General features: G+C 44.5%; 1 protein-coding gene across 1 annotated transcript in view; it reads right to left on the bottom strand.

Moving 5' to 3' along the window:
* Window positions 1-21,022, bottom strand: part of LOC139420448 (disks large-associated protein 1-like) — a 223,866-nt gene that overhangs the window by 10,504 nt on the left and 192,340 nt on the right. The window contains exons 7-9 of the mRNA XM_071170591.1: window positions 9,101-9,309; window positions 8,751-8,912; window positions 8,327-8,409 (exon numbers count right to left, since the gene is read on the bottom strand). Of these exons, the coding sequence (XP_071026692.1) occupies window positions 8,327-8,409; window positions 8,751-8,912; window positions 9,101-9,309 (454 nt within the window). The remainder of the gene's footprint in view (window positions 1-8,326; window positions 8,410-8,750; window positions 8,913-9,100; window positions 9,310-21,022) is intronic.

The raw sequence follows: 21,022 nt of genomic DNA, 5'->3' as shown, positions 1-21,022 counted from the left end.
ACTTGTATGCTTGAGGAATTTTAATTATGAGATTTTTGTTGTTTTGAATTTGGCGCCCTGCACTTTCACTGGCTGTTGGCGAGGTGGGACGCTACCGTCCCACATATCCCAGAGAGGTTATTAAGAACAAATTCTTATTTACAATGACGGCCTACCCCGACGCTGGGCCAATTGTGCGCCACCCTATGGGACTCCCAATCACGGCCGGATGTGATACAGCCTGGATTAGAACCAGGTACTGCAGTGACGCCTCTTGCACTGAGATACAGTGTCTTAGACCACAAAGAATAAACTGCAAAAACATATACATGATCAAATACACATCTTAGAATCAACTATTAAAGACTACCAGAAACCACTGGATTCTCCAATTACCTTGAATGAACTACAGGACAAAATAAAAACCCTCCAACCCAAAAAGGCCTGTGGTGTTGATAGTATCCTCAATGAAATGATAAAATATACAGACAACAAATTTCAATTGGCTATATTTAAACTCGTTAACATCATCCTTAGCTCTGGCATCATTTGGAGACAAATTTGACCCCAATAACTACCGAGGGATATGCGTCAACAGCAACCTTAGGAAAATCCTTTGCATTATCATTAACAGCAGACTTGTACATTTCCTCAATGAAAACAATGTACTGAGAAAACGTCAAATTGGCTTCTTACCAAATTATCGTACCACAGACCACATATTCACCCAGAACACCCTAATTGACAAACAAACAAATAAAACAAAGGCAAAGTCTTCTCATGCATCGTTGATTTAAATAAAAAATCAATTTGGCATGAGGGTCTGTTATGCTAATTGATGGAAAGTGGTGTTGGGGGAAAAACATACGACATTATAAAATCCATGTACACAAACAACAAGTCTGCGGTTAAAATTGGCAAAAACCACACACATTTTTTCCACAGGGCCGTTGGGTGAGACAGGGATGTAGCCCACCCTCTTCAACATATATATCAACGAATTGGCGAGGGCACTAGTCTGCAGCACCCTACTGTCTACTGTTTGCTGATGATCTGGTGCTTCTGTCACCAACCAAGGAGGGCCTACAGCAACACCTAGATATTCTGCACAGATTCTGCCAGACCTGGGCCCTGACAGTAAATCTCAGTAAGACCAAAATAATGGTGTTCCAAAAAGGTCCAGTCGCCAGGACCACAAATAGAAATTCCATCTAGACACCGTTACCCTAGAGCACACAAAAAACGATACATACCTTGGCCTAAACATCAGCTCCACAGGTAACTTCCACAAAGCTGTGAACGATCTGAGAGACAAGGCAAGAAGGGCATTCTATGCCATCAAAAGGAACATAAAATTCAACATACCAATTAGGATCTGGCTAAAAATACTTGAATCAGTCATAGAACCCATTGCCCTTTATGGCTGTGAGCTCTGGGGCCTGCTCACCAACCAAGAATTCACAAAATGGGACAAACACCAAATTGAGACTCTGCATGCAGAATTCTGCAAAAATATCCTCTGTTTACAACGTAGAACACCAAATAATGCATGCAGAGCAGAATTAAGCCGATACCCACTAATTATCAAATCCAGAAAAGAGCTGTTAAATTCTACAACCACCTAAAAGGAAGCGATTCCCAAACCTTCCATAACAAAGCCATCACTTGGAGAAGAGTCCCCTAAGCAAGCTGGTCCTGGGGCTCTGTTCACAAACACAAACACACCCCACAGAGCCCCAGGACAGCAGCACAATTAGACCCAACCAAATCATGAGAAAGCAAAAAGATAATTACTTTACACATTGGAAAGAATTAACAAAAAAACAGAGCAAACTAGAATGCTATTTGGCCCTAAACAGAGAGTAAACTTAAGGAAAGCGTTGACTATGTACAGACTCAGTGAGCATAGCCTTGCTATTAAGAAAGGCCGCCGTAGGCAGACATGGCTCTCAAGAGAAGACAGGCTATATGCACACTGCCCACAAAATTAGGTGAAAACTGAGCTGCACTTCCTAACCTCCTGTCCAATGTATGACCATATTAGAGACACATATTTCCCTCAGTTTACATAGATCCACAAATAATTTGAAAACAACCATCATTTTGATGAACTCCCATATCTACTGGGTGAAATACCACAGTGTGCCATCACAGCAGCAAGACTTGTGACCTGTTGCCACAAGAAAAGGGCAACAAGTGAAGAACAAACGCCATTGTAAATACATCCCATATTTATGCTTTTTTATTTTCCCTTGTGTACTTTAACCATTTGTACATTGTTACAACACTGTATATATAAATAATATGACATTTGTAATGTCTTTATTCTTTTGAAACTTCTGTATGTGTAATGTTTACTGTTAATTTGTATTGTTTATTTCACTTTTGTATAATATCGACCACACTTGCTTTGGCAATGTTAACACATGTTTCCCATGCCAATGAAGCCCCTTGAATTGAATTGAATTGAGAGAGGGAGAGAGAGAGAGAGATGGGGCGGGGTGTGAAGGAGGGAAAGAGAGGGACGGACAGAGACAGAGAGAGCAATAGAAAGAGAGAGGGAGATGGAGAAGGGGAGAAAGAGAGAGGGGGGAGAAGATAAAAGACCAAAGCAAAAGAGGGTCTTGTTACAGTGCAGTCTGATGGAGTCCTTCATGGGGCCCTTGTTACAGTGCAGTCTGATGGAGTCCTTCACGGGGCCTTGTTACAGTGCAGTCTGGCGGAGTCCTTCACGGGGCCCTTGTTACAGTGCAGTCTGGTGGAGTCCTTCACGGTGCCTTGTTACAGTGCAGTCTGGTGGAGTCCTTCACAGGGCTTTGTTACAGTGCAGTCTGGTGGAGTCCTACACAGGTCCTGGTAAATCACTTCAGTGATTAAGTGAGGCCTGCTCTGCTCTCCAACTGGGAGAAAAGCTGCTCCAAGACCGGATGACTTTGTCATTCTGGATTGTGGCCACAGTAGAACTCCTTAATTATAAGATATAGTTTTCTTGTTTTAGTCTGTTCAGGCTAAGTCTAGATAAGCTGAATCCCAGTTTGGGTCACAAAGTTGTCCCAGTTTCATTAAACACTTTGGGAGCAGTGTGGGGATTTACTTTTTGCTCTACGTTATCCACTCAGGTCCAGAACCGGGGGAAAGTTTTTAGGGATGTGCGCATACCACCCCTCTAAACATGGAAAAGCTGAATTAACACAATTTGGGAAAGCTTCCTCAAAGCCTAAGTCTAGAACGATGCTAATAGCTAAAACCTATTAGTAAAAGTTATCACTACACTCTTAGAAAAAAGTGGGTACCAAATGGGGTTTTTAGGACTCTCAAGTGGTCTAAGGCACTACATCTCAGTGCGAGAGGCATCCCTACAGACACCCTGGTTCAAGTCCAGGCTGTATCACAACCAGCTGTGATTGGGAGTATCATAGGGCAGAGCACAATTGACCCAGTGTCGTTCAGGTTTGGCTGGTGTAGGCTGTCATTGTAACTATGAATTTCTTCTTAACTGAATTGCCTAGTTAAATAAAGGTTCCATTTAAAAAACATTAATAATTTGCTGAGTGATAAGGTTCTACCCAGAACCATTTTGTTCAGAAGAACCCTTTCGGAAGACAAGGCAAAGGGTTCTACCAAGAACCTTTAACATCCTAAGAACTGGCTGTTTTATGAGTATTTTGAAGGCAAAAAGGGTTCTTTGGAAGGCAATAAAGGTTCTACATAGAACCATATACAGTATTTACAGTTCTGTGAAAAGGTTTGCCCCCTTCCTGATTTCTTATTTCTTGCACATTTGTCACACTTAAATGTTTCAGATCATCAAACAAATGTTAATATTACACAAAGATAACCCAAGGAAACACAAAACGCAGTTTTTAAGTGATGATTTTATTTATTAAGGGAAAAAAGCTATCCGAACCTTCATGGCCCTATGTGAGAAAGTAATTGGCTCCTAAACCTAATAACTGGTTGTGCCACCCTCAGCAGCAACAACTGCAATCAAGCATTTGCGATAACTGGCAATGAGTCTTTCGCATCGCTGTGGAGGAATTTTGGCCCACTCTTCATTGCAGAATTGTTTTAATTCAGCCACATTGGAGGTTTTTCGAGCATGAACCTCCTTTCTAAGGTCACGCCACAGACTAGGCACTGCAAAACCTTTTTTTTTTTATCCATTCAGAGGTGGACTTGCTGGTGTATCATTGTCCAAATGCAGAACCCAAGTGCGCTTTCAGTTTGAGGTCCCCAACACATTCTCCTTCAGGATTATTTGGTAGAGAGCAGAATTCATGGTTCTGTCAATCACAGCAAGTTGTCCAGATCCTGAAGCTGCAAGGCAGCCCCAGAGCATCACACTACCACCACCATAAGAAATCAAGAGGGGGGGGGGCAAAGCAAATACTTTTTCACAGCACTGTATATATATATACATATATATATATGGCTGGTGGAACTGCTCATAATAGAGGGTTCTAGGAAGAACCATCCAAAGATTAAAGGGTTATTGGTAGGATCCTTCATAGAGGGTTCTAGGAAGAACCATCCAAAGATTAAAGGGTTATTGGTAGGATCCTTCATAGAGGGTTCTAGGAAGAACCATCCAAAGATAAAAGGGTTGGGGGTAGGATCCTTCATAGACGGTTCTAGGTCAAAAGTAGCAACCCAGTATGGTTCTACTTAGCACCTTTTTTTTCTAAGAGTGTAGGACTAGGGGTACAAGGCATCTTAATGGAGTTTACATGTCATGGGTGTATTCCAAATGGCACCCTATTCTCTTTACAGGGCACTACTTTTTGGCTCCTGGTAGGGAATAGGGAGCCATTAGGGATTCAGCATGTGTCTTTGTCCCTTTGTCCTCCTTAACATGACCATAAAGCAGTAGGTCTGATCGTCTCTGACTGACTTTTCAAGACGGTCAATGTGGATTGAGGACCGGATGGTTTAAGACCACCATAGACCATACACACACCCACATTCCATGTTACCAGTTACTGCAAAGCCAGCTGTGGAAACAAACTCCAACCTTCACCTAACCCATATGCCGCCATCTTGGAATGAGTTCACCATATGGAATGTACGGGCCCAGGACATAAGTTGGAACACCTTCGTAGAGTATATGTCATTGAAATGAGGATCATAAATGAGATTGGAATCGGTATACTTGTCGTCCAGGCGGTATGTAAAACAAATCATTCACTTTATCATAAAAGTATGAAACTTGGTACACTTGTACAGTTAAGAAACCTGAACATTGTCTAAACTCATAATATTATGTTATTTTTCAGTTCATACAGGATATGTTAATGATATAATCATAGAGTGAGATTATTGATAATAACTTATATTAGACAACGTTAACTTGTCTTAGAAAGCGGTTGACAGATGTCTTTAAAAGGCAGCCAGGTTGTTTGTAGTGTTCTTATCTTTTACTGCTCCCCTCCACTCCCTCTCAGTTTGGCAGGCTTAAGCCCAGTTCAAACACTGAGGTAAGGTTATGACCCCACACACACACGCGCGCGCACACACACACAGATTTATTGTGAGTGGGGCAGGGCCACAGGAGAAATGCACTCTCACCGTCTGGGAATCTAGTGTATAGGGGCAATCAGCCCAGATCCAGACCTCCCAGGACCAACCCTGCCTTGCTGGGACATGCACACACACATACACACACACGCACATGCACACGCACACACACGCAACACACACACGCACGCACACACACACACGCACGCACACAAATAGAAAGATGCACTATACCACGTGCACACAGAACACACACACCTAAATATGCACAAAATCAAACATGCACAAACAAAAACACACACTCAAAAATACACCAAGGGAAGGCACATGTGTGACATTAAACCCCTGTGCCACTGGACTAGTGGAAGTGTCTACCGGTGTTAATATTTGCCTTGGCTGCTTGGAGGTGTGCCTCCTTTTCTATACTTGGCTAGGCAGCTGAGGAAAGCTCTTTAAGGAAAAACCATTCCAGATTCCTGCATCCCAAATGGCACCCTATTCCCTATGTAAGTGCACTACATTTGACACAGGGCCCATAGGCCTAGCCATAGGGCTCTGGTCAAAAGTAGCAATATAGGGAATAGGAGGCTATTTGGGATGAAACACAGATTCCTGCCTCTGACTCTGAAACTGCAATCCTGGAAATGACCTTGGTAGGTTGAGACTGGGCTCTTTGATTCCCGACCATGTTCTGTTTACATTATGAAATCAGATTACTGCATCCAGTGCAGTCTCTACATTGGTCATCTCCCCTCAGCTCTGACTAACAGAGGGGTTACTGTGTAGAGTGAATGGGAGTTACGTTACGCAGGCAGAAACACTGACACAAACTGCCTGCTGCGTGGCATATTTTTACACAACTCCAGGAACCAGGAATGTTCCCGTAACTTCCAGCCCATGCAAATGCTCCGTGTAAATCAGTCAGGGCAGTTGTCCAATGAAGTGGCCAATTGGCATGCTATAGGCCAGCCCTATAGGAGTACAGAGGTTCCTAAGGTGTCCACCTGCTTCCTCATCCGAAACAGTTCGGAAACAGTTTGTGCATATATTATGACAATCTTTTTATTTGTTTTGGTCTTCGGCAATGGTTTTTCCGGCTGTTCTTGCACACAACATTTTTTCTCTAGGCAGGCTGAAGTCTACACCTCTTCGTCTGTGATTGGTCAACAGTAGGGATCCTTCAATTGAGTGTTTTGTTTTCTTCATTCAACGAGAGACTAATCGTTTTCATCTTAGTTAGATGTAGTCAGCCTAGTCAGCCTTGTCTCAGGATGGTAAGTTGGTGGTTGAAGATATCCCTCTAGTGGTGTGGGGGCTGTGCTTTGGCAAAGTGGGTGGGGTTATATCCTTCCTGTTTGGCCCTGTCCGGGGGTGTCCTCGGAGTGGGCCACAGTGTCTCCTGACCCCTCCTGTCTCAGCCTCCAGTATTTATGCTGCAGTAGTTTATGTGTCGGGGGGCTAGGGTCAGTTTGTTATATCTGGAGTACTTCTCCTGTGCTATTCGGTGTCCTGTGTGAATCTAAGTGTGCGTTCTCTAATTCTCTCCTTCTCTCTTTCTCTCTCTCGGAGGACCTGAGCCCTAGGACCATGCCCCAGGAATACCTGACATGATGACTCCTTGCTGTCCCCAGTCCACCTGACTGTGCTGCTGCTCCAGTTTCAACTATTCTGCCTTATTATTATTCGACCATGCTGGTCATTTATGAACATTTGAACATCTTGACCATGTTTTGTTATAATCTCCACCCGGCACAGCCAGAAGAGGACTGGCCACCCCACATAGCCTGGTTCCTCTCTAGGTTTCTTCCTAGGTTTTGGCCTTTCTAGGGAGTTTTTCCTAGCCACCGTGCTTCTACACCTGCATTGCTTGCTGTTTGGGGTTTTAGGCTGGGTTTCTGTACAGCACTTTGAGATATCAGCTGATGTACGAAGGGCTATATAAATAAATTTGATTTGATTTTGATTTGATTTTAAAATTGTGCTACTGTACAAAAACGACAAAATGAATGACAGATTTCTTGAGATATCTTAGATGAATTCTGAATATTTTGTAGCCAGTCTATACTGGCTACGGCATCTCAAGATAGACAAGCAGTACTATTGCCTTTTTTTTTCTCGTTTTCCAAGCGATGTTCTTTTAAGGGAGCATCCGAGCACACTCGTTTGGTTCACTTAGCATTGTTTGGCTAGTCACCAGACGAACCGAACCATGCGGAAGGCTTTAGGGGGAGCTATAGGGAAGGTAGGGAAGCTATAGGAACTGTTACGTGTCGGGCAGGCAAAGGAGAGAGTTGGGGGAGGGGGGGGTTGACCACGTACTGAAAAGAACAGAACATTGACAGAAATCTCCCCGCCCACCCTTCCCTCTCCACCCAAAGTGGCCTGGCTACATCACAATGACTGGTGCAACAGATGGCTGTCAACTAACTGCCCACTCTCCCTCTCCCTCTCCCCCTTCCCCTTCTTCATCCCCTGCAACACATCCTCTACTCCCCCAGCTGTCACTGCATCCATGGGCCCCCTGGTTGAGGGGCTCTAATGTCAAAACTCCTCAGAGCTGGGGACAGCTGTTGTGGGGTGATGTGGGGGGGGGGGTGGGATGAGGGATCCGGTAGCCTACGGTCAATGGGCCCAACTCCAAGGCACACATTTGTATACATACTGATCTCAGGCCAGAGAGGGGAGTGTTAGAAAAAGAGGTGCCAACTGAATGCACAATGAGTGGACAGTCAGCAAGCAGAGACACCAGCGGACTACAATATGACACAAGAAAAACACTAATATGAATGACAGAAAATCGTTCACATCCTGATCTCTCTCTCTCTCTGCTCACCATCTCTCCTCTTCCACCTGGATACCCACTGACTGGAACTTGGAGTGCTCCTCTGTCGCCCTAACCTCCTCTGGTCCATCCACCTGCAACAGAAAACAGATTTGATGTTTATTTAAACGTTATTTACACAGGCGCGTTAACTAAATAATCTCTCGTGGACAGACTACGCAAACATAAATGGTTGCATCTGACCAAATGGCACAAGATTCTTGGTCAGCCCGAGATGAGTCAATTAAGAGCAGACCACAGGGATAGGTCGACAGGGAACACCAAAAGAGTCATGATCTTTCTCTGATAAGGCTTACAGTTTATGGATGACATTGTGTACTCCATCACTCTGTGATGTATCTGTGTATGATCACATTCCAACATGTGTGGTCAGCATGTGGTCAATGTGTTGTCAACACCGTCGGCGTGTCTGCACCTGTATCCCTATGGAGAGGCACTTCCGGAGCGCGTCCCTCTTGCTGTCGCTGGAGGCAGTGGTGGTGGCGGTGGCGGCGACGGTGATGGTGCTGTTGGTGACGTGCTGGCTGGCCGGGCCGTGGACCTGGGCGTTAGCTGCCTCGATAGCTGCAGTCAGAGCCTTCATAATAATAACATTCAAATTGAATATTATTCATATATATATTTTGGGGGGGGTTAATATCTTTTTTTTTTTTTTTTTTACAAAAACACTGTTAACATCATAAGCACAAAATGACACTGACAAATTCAAAACAGATTGTACCTAATATTTTCATAATATACGATAAACGTTATTACATGATGTACCTTCATACTGTCGATGCTCTCGGTGGAGTTGGACAGGTGGGGCTGGGATGTGCTGATCCGGGTCCGGAGGCCTGACCCCTCATCCATGTATGCGTCCTGGGCCGACTCGGTGCTGCTTTGGGCCGTGATGGAGATGACAGGTTTGGGTGGGGTGGTGCGCGGCGGCACCGGCGGAGGCGTCTTCTTGTACGTGGTAATGCATGACGACACTGCAGAGTGGGACAGGAAGTGGAAAAACCGGTTCGAAAAAACGACACGAAATTAAGGAGAAAACGGCATTAATGTCGTTCACAGGAGGATTAGCTAGGTTTGCTGTGAGAGTTTCAATTAATCTAGGTTAGGAGCATCTTTAACAAAGCTCAGCTAACCTACTAAAAGGATTTGTCCGTTGGTCACTTCACTTGACCTACTAATCTAGTCTAGCGTGGCTGAAAGCTGCTGTCCAGATCTCCTCTGTTGCTAGGCCTCCTTTACGTAATCATAACAAATCAACTGTATGGGAGTGTGAATTAGCAGTGTGTGTGTGTGTGTGTGTGTGTGTGTGTGTGTGTGTGTGTGTGTGTGTGTGTGTGTGTGTGTGTGTGTGTGTGTGTGTGTGTGTGTGTGGTTAAGAGAGAGAGTAGATGAACAAGGGTAGTGTACTGTGTAATCAGGTAGGATGTCACAGCAAACAAGCCCTAACGCAAAGATCAATGCTCAAACAAACAAGATCCACCAATTCACTCACGCTAACACACACACATCAATTCTGTCTCCACCACTCTCTCTCTCTCTCTCTCTCTCTCTCTCTCTCTCTCTCTCTCTCTCTCTCTCTCTGTGTCAGTGAATGCCATTTCCGATTACAGCGACAGGTCGGCAGGTAAGAAAGCTCTGGTGTGCAAGGAGTCCACACAGAGCACACCAGATTGCACCCTCGTTCCCTATAAAGTGCAATACTTTCTACCAGGCCCTGGTCCAAATCGTGCACCTGGTTTAAAAGTATCACATGGGGATAGGGTTCCACGCCATCAGACCCAAAGCAACCTTTCCGAAGCCCCAAACACAGAACATAACACAACAAAACAGAACGTAACGGCGTTATGCCTTTTGATTTCCCTCTTCCCTCTGTGTCATCCCCATCAGAATTGGGTCACGGGCTGACTCCCGTTGACTCCCGTCCCAGAAACTAGGACAGTGAGTTAATTTCCTGAATCCCTTTTAATCCCTGAAAAAGACAAACATCCTAAAGGGGACGGTGGCAGCGGCATACCACGGCCCGTTCTCTTCCACACCCTCAGTACGGAGCATAGTGTGTGTGTGTGTGTGTGTGTGTGTATGGGCCCTCCCATCCCTCCCATCTCTCTTGACAGTTACAAAGCCTTACCACAGTGGAGGTGAAAGAGCTGCCTGCCTAGCTGGCTGCCTTAAAGCCTTGTGTCATGACCACGATTCAATGACTGAATCCTCCAAGGCATCCCAGAGTCTGTATGGTCAAGTTTTGACAAGTTCGGAGAGGGAGGCTTACATAGAAAATATTGTATTGAGATTAGATCATTGTAGCTAACAGGAAGAGTTGCCGAGGACTATATTACCAGGTGTTAGCTAACGGTGTGCTACTTGTTCAAGAAAAATAACATTTAAAGAAAAAGACAAGTACATATGTTTTTTGGTAACAATTTCTATGAAGCATGTATAATGCTTTATAACGTCCTTTATCATGCCTTATAGCGCACTTATAATGTGCTATGCCGTTGACTATAAGCACCCATATATCACTTCTTTAATATCATCATGATAGAAGAAAATAGATTGTGAAGTGACTTCAGGCCACCCTGTGAGAAAGCATCCTAAACATGACCTAAACATGGGCCCCATGTTCTGATGCTTTGCAGATGTCTGCATGGGGAACTATGATTGACACACACTGCTGATCTCGCCAAAGGTCACTGAGTACAGACCATTAGGCAATCTACAGAGTACGGAACCACAAACACACCCTCTCACACACCCACCCACACACTGGCAGCTATTCCTTTTACAGTGCACCACTTTTGACCAGGGCCCGTAGGGCCAGCTATTGGGGCTCTGGTCAAATGTAGTGCACTAAATAGGGAATAGGGTGCTATTTGGGACACAGATACAAACCGACACAGTTACGAACCGACACAGATAGATAGAGAGGGAGGCTTAGGTCTTGGTCCTACCAGCCGATTACGGAGCAGAAGTTCAGGGGATTCACACACACACACACACACACACACACACACACACACACACACACACACACACACACACACACACACACACACACACACACACACACACACACACACACACACACACACACACACACACACACACACACACACACACACACACACACACACACACACACACACACACAGTGGAGAAAGCTTTGGAGAACAGAGCGTTTTCGTGTTTCTCCACAAATAGGGATATGAAACTGGAGATGAGTCCTTCCCCCACATATCTTTCACTGCTCTGCTCTGCTGTGGTCAGACAGAAAGGAGGAGAAGACTGGGCTGTGTGTGTTGAGACAGGTTAGGTAAACACACTAAAGAAACTGGAACATGCCCACACACACCCACATGCACGCACGCGTGTGCACACACACACACACACACGCATGCACACGTGCACACCCAGGACTGTTGACACAGTGCAGCCAAAAAGTTAAACCTCTCATGACCACATCAAAGCACACTGCAGACTTCCTGGCCTGGGACTGATATGCTTGTCATCCATCTGAATCTGTTGTCAGCGGTATCCTGCGCAGCAGTGTGTGTGTGTGTGTGTGTGTGTGTGTGTGTGTGTTTCTGTGCATGTGTGCATGTGTGAATTGATATGTGCCTAGCAACTTCATGAACACAGTTAACTTCTTCCAGATCTGAGCATCCCGCCACTTGATCCCTTGCATAACACAACAAAACCTCAGAAATATTCCACATCAAAGAGTCCCAGTCCAATTTGGATGTCCATATGACACAATGCCATTACAGTGATATGGGGGGAGGGGGGATTACAGAACAAACACCATGATAAGACTACTGCCAAGTTTCCAGAGAGATGGAGGAGTTTGAGTAGTTTGATGTTTAAGCCAGCCATGACAGTAAGATAGCTCCTGGACCTCCCGCACGCTCGCACACGCGCGCGCACACACACACACACACACACACTCACCAGACAGATTGTCTCAAGGATGCAGTGTTTGTCTGAAGGAACAGCGAGGGAGGAATGAGACATTGGTTGCCAAACCTCCATTAGAAGGGAATGGATGTGGAAAACTTTTTCCTTCTCTTCTTTCTTTCTTCCCCTTTCCTTTTTTCTTTCTTTCTTTCTTTTTTCTTTCTTTCTTTCTTTCTTTCTTTCTTTCTTTCTTTCTTTCTTTTTTCTTTCTTTCTTTCTTTCTTTCTTTCTTTCTTTTTCCTTCTTTCTTTCTTTCTTTCTTTTTTCTTTCTTTCTTTCTTTCTTTCTTTCTTTCTTTTTTCTTTCTTTCTTTCTTTCTTTCTTTTTCCTTCTTTCTTTCTTTCTTTCTTTTTCCTTCTTTCTTTCTTTTTTTCTTTCTTTCTTTCTTTCTTTTTTCTTTCTTTCTTTCTTTCTTTCTTTCTTTCTTTCTTTCTTTTTTCTTTCTTTCTTTCTTTCTTTCTTTCTTTCTTTCTTTTTTCTTTCTTTCTTTCTTTCTTTTTCCTTCTTTCTTTCTTTTTTTCTTTCTTTCTTTCTTTTTTTTATCTCTCTAATTAAATGTCTTACGCTTTTAAACTAGGATTTCATTTCAATTTGATTTAGATTTGCATGTAATTCAGAATCAAATGAAGCTCTTCTGCTGTGTAAGATAGACCTGCAATAACACGCTTTCTTAATTAAAGTGGTGCTTTGGTTGCCGTTTTATTCCCACTTCTTTCTTGAGCTGAAACCTGCTGTGTGTATTGTCATTCCAAATAAGAGGGTAGAGGCATTTGTGAATGACAAAACTCTTCTTGGCACTTGCCCAAATCCCTCTTTGACAAATGCTTCAAAACCCCATGCCGACAGACTTGTGTGAATAGCTGTTCTCCATGGGGTGAATCCCCTCCCCCCAGAGCTAGATACTACCAGACACCCCACCCCCACACACACCCCTTCACAAAAAAGCCTCCATTCACTTCTTCATGCCCTGAGATAAAAACAAAAACACAAGAGTATCTCTGGTTCCGTTGATCACACTTTCCCATTAGAGGACTATAACCGATTTCTGAGTGTGTGTATTGTGTGCAATGTGTCCTAGAGGAACTTGTGATTTTTCAAACGCCTGCAAACGCCTGCAGTGGATTGCTATGAGCGGTAACAGAAGCAGAGAACTAACTACCTCTCCTTCAAGTGTCTGAGGCTGCATTGAAGCGGGACTATGCTAACGCTGGGCTATTGGGCTAACAGTGTTGAGCTCCCCCGCGTGGGGGCCAAGGGCATAGCACCAGCACCACCGCCATGCAAACACAAAGACAGGAGGGCGGGCGGGGGAACACTGACAGCTGAGTACAGCCGCATGGCGCTTGGGGGAGGGACTACAGAAGAGGTCCAGACAGCCGAAAAAGAGAGGGGTGAGGGGGTGAGGACAGAGGGGAAGAGACTAGAGGAGTGAAGGGTGGGCCTCCATAGCTTCCTCCCACCCTCCCTCCTCGCGTCGCAGTCAGCGCGCTGTTTGCTCGCGCTTACACACCACGCCACCAGCTGGAGTCCTTTGTGATAGTGTCTCCATGGAGACAAGCCGACTGCTGGTGGCTGTTTACCTTCCACTATGTACACTCTGGCTGCAGCACAGGCACACAGCTAAATGCTAGTTAGCTAGCAGGTTGACAAATTCAAAGCTGAAATCATGCACAATCACCAAAAAATGAGCACAAACAGTCTCATGTTAGACATGCTAGGCAAACTCACGAAGAGAAAAACAATTTATAACCATTGCTAAAATTTCACCCAAAATGTCTACATGTGCCATTTCTGAAAAGTCTGTACACATTCCAAAAAATATTGAGATGCATCAACTTTGAGCATGCCATACCTATGCATGTTTCCTGATATTAATCAGTCCTGTACAAATGTAAACTCCACCTGGAAACACCTTCATTCACCATTTATGTATTGTTTGGAACTATTAGCATTAGGCCACGGCATGCAAAAGACAAATTGCTGTTCAATATTGTGTTTATCAATAGAGTGTTGTGTTTATATGTCCAGCCTTGGCATAGACTAAATGGGCAACAATGTCGTGTTCTTATCGCACAGCAATACTGTAGCCTCCCCATACTGTCAAATATTTTTTTTTTTACATAAGCTTACTGTGTCTGCAGAATGTTTTTAATCTTTAGCAGTAATTTATTCTGTATCTGGAAGAGGACTGTCGGGTTTTTTTTGATGGTACTACTGATATTCAAATCTGCATTGTTGAGAAAGAGCACGCAGGAAAAGCATTTCACTGTACTTGTGAGCATGACAATAATAACGTGACACTTTCAACCTGATACATAGGCCCACTTCCATGTAAAAAGATCCGCTGTTAAATTTGACTGTATAGCGGTAGTTATAAACCGCACTGCCTATGATATCGCAAACCATGAAATACATTTAGCCTATCTATTTGCAGGCTACGAGGTCCAATTAAATGAGAGATGCGCATGGTCAATTGTTGTATGGCTCCTAAGGGACTATGAACCCATCACACGGCCAGAAAAGGGTGAGGAATGTATTCTGCAATGGTTATGAAAGTAAAATAGGAAAAAGATTGCTGCCTAATTATTTTAGATTCTAAAAATAAAACCCATATATTTTTGCTCTTCTCACCAATGGCAAATGGTTTCAGTCTTGTTAATATGTTTTCCTGTTTTTACTTTTTTAAGAACAAGCTTTTTATCATTTGTACAAATTTCTTCCTTGCCAGCTTGCAGAACAATATTTCAACCACTAGCAGATGTGCACGCGCGTGGTCTCTAGAGTTTGTGGGGAGGTAGGCACAATCTCACGTCAAGTTAGATTTTTTTATAAATGCCAACTTTCGCGGTATATTTTGTTCTTACGCATAGTTTAGAAAGGAGGCCCCAGAACTGTAAATCGTAAACGCAACAGGGTTTCAGGTTACTTTGTGTGACTGTGTGTGAACAGTGAAGGCTTTCATAGTGGATGGAGCATGTTACCTTTCTCTTCAAACCTCACTCCACTCCACACACTCCTCTACACAGAGCCATTGTGTCTGTGAGGGGGCTGGGAGGTCAGGCATCTGGGGAGCAGAAATCTCCTCGCGACCCTTGACCTTTGAGGGTGAGTGGTGCAGACTGACATGAAGGCTTCTGGGATTCCTTCAGGTGACTCACAACAGCACTTTGAGAGCAGCTCTTTGTGTGTCTGTGAGTATGCTATGTGTGAAGTAGTCTAACAAATATCTACACAATGAGTCTAAGTCAGAGATATTGTATTTAGTCTAGTAGCGCCATGTAGCCAAAACAGCAATATCCGCATAACAGCATATTCCCTACTGTGAAAAAATTACAACAACAAAACTTAACTGTGCTTCAGGCTTGTCTGTCTTGTGTCCCCTATGCTACCTGATATAGACTGTGTTTACAACTGATAACTGTACATTTATCTGAAAGCTGCTTGGTGAGAGGTTTCAACCTACTTAACCCACTTTCCCGCCATGCAGCATGTACCAAGTTCAAATAGAAACCCTCGTTACCTGCATTCCAGCATTATGAGCCAGAGCTGTCATCTGCTCTATCAATCAGTGACAGACTGAGACAGAGACATACTGCATGCTGCAATACAAATTAGACTAGAGCGGGAATTGTGTACAGTACAAAAGATACAGGGGACAGTACATAGCGACATACTTTTAATTTACCAATGTCTGAAATCTACTATTTCAGTTAAGTGGTCCTGTAATCAACAACAGAATATGACCATCTGTCAGGTCAGATGTTGTACACACCAAAGTATACAATACAGGCAATACTGTATGTACTATATTATACTATATTAGTGTTACATATACGCTATTAAAAACTGGGTGGTTCGAGCCCTGAATGCTGATTGGCTGACAGCCGTGGTATATCAGACCGTATACCACGGGTATGACAAAACATTTATTTTTACTGCTGTAATTACAGTGGTAACCAGTTCATAATAACAGTAAGGAACCTCGGGAGTGTGTGGTATATGGCCAATATACCACGGCTAAGGGCTGTAATCCAGGCACTCCGCGTTGCGTCGTGATTTAGAACAGCTCTTAGCCGTGGTATATTGGCCATATACCACACCCCCTTGTGCCTTATTGCTTAAATATAACATGTACAGATAATAAAGGTACAAATTCAATAACATGGTCGACAACTGAGGAGAACTGAGCAGAGTGAGATAATCCTAGGATGAAAGAGTTTAGGTGTGGGTTTTAAAAGTGAACGGTTTCTCATTAGACCTGCCTTAGAGGGCTAGACGGCCCTTATTGTTCCCCAGTGCTCCGCAATGAGGGCCTAAGCCTCACAAGTACTTCACCACATGAAGCAACACATCACTCCATTGTCCCAGCCCTAAAAGAAAGGCATGCCCTGAGGTAGGAGAAAGAAAGAACAGGATATCTTTAGGGAGTGACTCAACAGTAACCTCATGGGTAGGAAGGGAGGAAGAGAGAGCGAGAGAGAGAGAGAGTGAGCGAGAGGTTCAGATAAGATACATTTGTCAGTCCGTTTTGTTCGGTTCCTGTATTAACATTCCTGCTGCCACGCGGGCAGCAACTCCAGCGCTAGCCTCCTAATGCTAAAGCTAACACGCCCACACATCTCACGCATGATTCCACTCCCCTCATTTCACACTCTCAGGCCCATATCTCACGGACTGTGTCCTAAATATCACCCTATTCCCTATTTAGGGCTCTGGTCAAAAGTAGTGCGCTGTATAGGGAATAGGATGCCATTTGGGATGCAGACCATGTCTTGCTGAGTGAGTAGGCTATGGGCTTGAATGACACACTGCATGTGTCTGGGATGTCAGTGGGAGCGAGTTATAGCACTCTGGCGAAAGTGTAAACTCGTATCCATGTTGTCAGTGGGTGAATACGGAATATTCAACATCAACTATAGTAGGTTATTGTAACCCAGGGAAGCATTGATACTGGCCTTTAAATAAATGATGTGAGCTATCGATACTATAACCTATGCTTATTTCCTCCGATTAGATACACACTCTCGTATCTCCACAGGTGCAAAGATATGAGTCATTTATCAGAACACGGTCACACACACACACACACACACACACACACACACACACACACACACACACACACACACACACACACACACACACACACACACACACACACACACACACACACACACACACACACACACACACACACACTTTGGCGGGTAAGCTAGTTAATGGTTATGAGATCTGGGACAGCTACTGTATGTGTCTTTCAGTGTGTTTCTCTTTGACATGATGCTGTGGCGGCCACTGCTGCTAGGAGACAGTGTACTAAGTGGATAATTCAGGCCACTTAGACCTCTGTGTATGTGCTGACTATAAATACACACACCAGCATGGCTTTGGACACACCACCACCGCACACATACAAACACACACATGTTTGTTTTACTATCCTTCTGGGGACCAAACAATTGATTCCCCATTCAAAATCCTAAACCTAACCCATAACCCATAACCTAACCCTAATTCCCGACCCTAAACTAAAACCTAAACCCTAAGTTTAAAATGTATTTTTCCCCTGTGAAATGTCCACCACAAACACGTGCACGCGCGCACACACACACGCACGCACGCACACACACACACTCAGATTCAGCCTGTACTAGACCACAGAGACATACAATACCAATGTCATGTCATTACATCAAGGATCACTGCTCACTGCAGCTAAACCTATTAGCATAAAAATGCACTGGTATGTGGTCAAACGTTCACACTTCTGGTGCAACTTTTTTCTCTCCACAAAATGAACATAGCTTCACTCCAAAACGTAAACTTTTTTTTAGTGGAAGTTGGGCTCTGAAGACAATAAAAGACAAACCAAAATGTCTAATGTACTTACAGTGCGACAAAGAAATCGAACGTATTTAATAAAAATGTTCAACAACAAAAAAATCCTTCAACTGTTGTTTGTTCTTGTAGGAAATGAAGAATGTCATGAAATGTCAGTGTGTGTAGAGAGTATTATTTCATGGTTTAGAGGCTTACATTCTTTTCTCCCTACTTGACGTTCTTTGTCCTGACTACTCACACATGGAGGAAAAGGAGACTGCTGATCTAATCCTCAGTCAGAGGCTGCATCCCAAATGGCACCCTATTCCCTATATAGGTAAAGTATTACATGCAATAGGAAATAGGGTGCCATTTGAGAAGCAAAGAGGGGCATGCTACAGCCATCTGGGCCTCAAACCAAACGTCAGGCCAGGCTTGGCGGGCACGGAGAGGGGGAGGGAGGAACAGAGGGAGGAGGGAGGGCTAGAACAAGAACAGCCACACTGACGCAGAACCCTCTTTGTGGTCTCCAGTTCTGACCCATGACCCTGCACATCCTGTTGGGAAAGGAAAGACGAGAGGGCATGCAGCCCCTTGTATGTGTGTGTGTGTGTGTGTGTGTGTGTGTGTGTGTGTGTGTGTGTGTGTGTGTGTGTGTGTGTGTGTGTGTGTGTGTGTGTGTGTGTGTGTGTGAGAATAGAATTACATCGAAGAGCACGTGTGTGGGAGGACAAGAGTGCCTCACCGAGTGTGACAGAGCTGTTTGTCAGTCCACCACACATGCGTTCCCTTGCAGTGTGTGTGTGTGTGTGTGTGTGTGTGTGTTCCCCTGTTCCCTATTAATGTGTGTTTACATCCCAGGCAGCAGACTCTGAAAGACACAATGGCTCACTCATATTCCCGCTCTCCTGCTGAGAGTGCTCATTTGTCTCCTGCATTCCTTCCCCCATTCAGGTCTCCTTCTCGCCCCTCCTGGCCAGCGTAAACAGCCCGCCAGTCTTTACAGGAGGTGGGGGGGGCTGAGGGGGTAGCAGTGGGGTCTTAAAAACCCAGGAGGGCGATTTAGTTCCCTCAAGCAACAAATCCACCATCCCCCTGTGCTGTATGAGGCTTGGCTAGTTACGCAAACTAGAGAAGAGAAGGAGGGTGAAGACAGTGGAACATTATCTCCACAAGGGAAAGGAATGGTGGCTTGTTAATAAAGGTCCAAGGCAGCCATTTTTATCTCAATATCAAATATTTCCTGGGTAACAATGAAGTACCTTACTGTGATTGTTTTCAATAAAACGTTTCTAGCAAAGAGCAGCTTCTCAGGCAAGAATTTTGCTAGGACTGTCTGGGAATGGTCTGAGTTGGGAAAACTGAAAACTAGCTGTTCTTTCTTATTGGGCTATTAACTCATTTCCTGTCTGGTGTTGTCAAAAGGCATGCTAAAACTCCACCCCACCACAACAGGCTGACATTTCAGGCGGTCTTTTCAAACAGCTGTTACACTAAAAGGGCATTATCATAATTTTCTAAATTCCATAGCATTATTCCAACCTCATAGTGTGGAAATATTTATAAAACACATTTTTGATTGCACTGGGCCTTTGATGACTGGGTTTTGATGGCTTCTCTCCTCAGCAGCTACACACACACACACACACACACACACACACACACACACACACACACACACAGACACACACACACACACACACACACACACACACACACACACACACACACACACACACACACACACACACACACACACACACACACAAAGTTATCCCTGCCCCTTAAAGGAGGCTGAGACATTTCACAGAGGACTCTATAATTAAGACTAGGGCCCGCCCTCCCATGGAACAGCCAAACCACCCACTTCCATCTACCACCGGGAAGACACAACACACAACATTCACTTCTAGGCCTAACCCCATGTCTCTACTTGTCATTCCCATCTGCTGGTGACGGGAGGAGGAGGAGGAGGAAGAAGGGCCCAGGCCTGCTGTCTCTCTGTTGGAGGAGCCAGAAGGAAGCCAGAGGGATGAACCCTAGCACCTACTCAACACACAGGAAATCCTGCAGGGGCTTTGCTCTCTGATGACAAAACACTGAGAGGTAGACGAGTGGGAAGACCAAGAGCAGAGCAATAGCACTAGCTAGCCGACATTCAGGACTACCTGACAGGAAATACTGATGCACTGCACGGTCGGAGAGGACTGCTCCACAAGCGCTGGGTAGAACGGCGAGTTATGACACAGCATATCTGGAGACTGACTGAGGACCATTTTGGAAATAAGTGTATCAAATAATGCTTTTAAGTGTCATCCTCTGGTATCAAAGCACATCTTGTTTAATGTATGTATTATTTTCTACTGTAAAATGTAATTCAATAAAATGCTAACAGTCTACATGACTGGGGCTAATATGGTAACTTCTTGACATGTCTGTGGAAAAGCAGTCCTCAGGATCAGTAGTTTCATCTAAAATGTGAAGAGGATGCTGGAAGGGAACATGTGGTTTGGCTCAGAGTGTGTGTGTGTGTGTGTCTGTGTGTGTGTGTGTGTGTGTGTGTGTGTGTGTGTGTGTGTGTGTGTGTGTGTGTGTGTGTGTGTGTGGAAGAGAGCGGGGGTGGTCTGCACTGCAGTGTGCATGCTCTGTGTCAGCACTGACTTTTAACATGTTCCTGTCATCTCCTCCCTGTGTCGCAATTGCCCCCCCCCCCCTCCCCCCTCCCCACTCTACCTCTCTCCATCTCTGTCTGTTGTTGACTGAGAAAGAGAGGAGAGGGGTGAATGACGCTCTCTAATCCTCACTTCCTGTGCCAGGAGATGTCCAAAAACCTTGAGTGGGCCAAATCAAAGCATTCCAAACACACACACACACACACACACACACACACACACACACACACACACACACACACAC

Source organism: Oncorhynchus clarkii, chromosome 11 (genome assembly GCF_045791955.1).
Source record: "Oncorhynchus clarkii lewisi isolate Uvic-CL-2024 chromosome 11, UVic_Ocla_1.0, whole genome shotgun sequence".
Taxonomy (NCBI): domain Eukaryota; kingdom Metazoa; phylum Chordata; class Actinopteri; order Salmoniformes; family Salmonidae; genus Oncorhynchus; species Oncorhynchus clarkii.
This window is presented reverse-complemented; position numbering and strand designations above follow the sequence as displayed.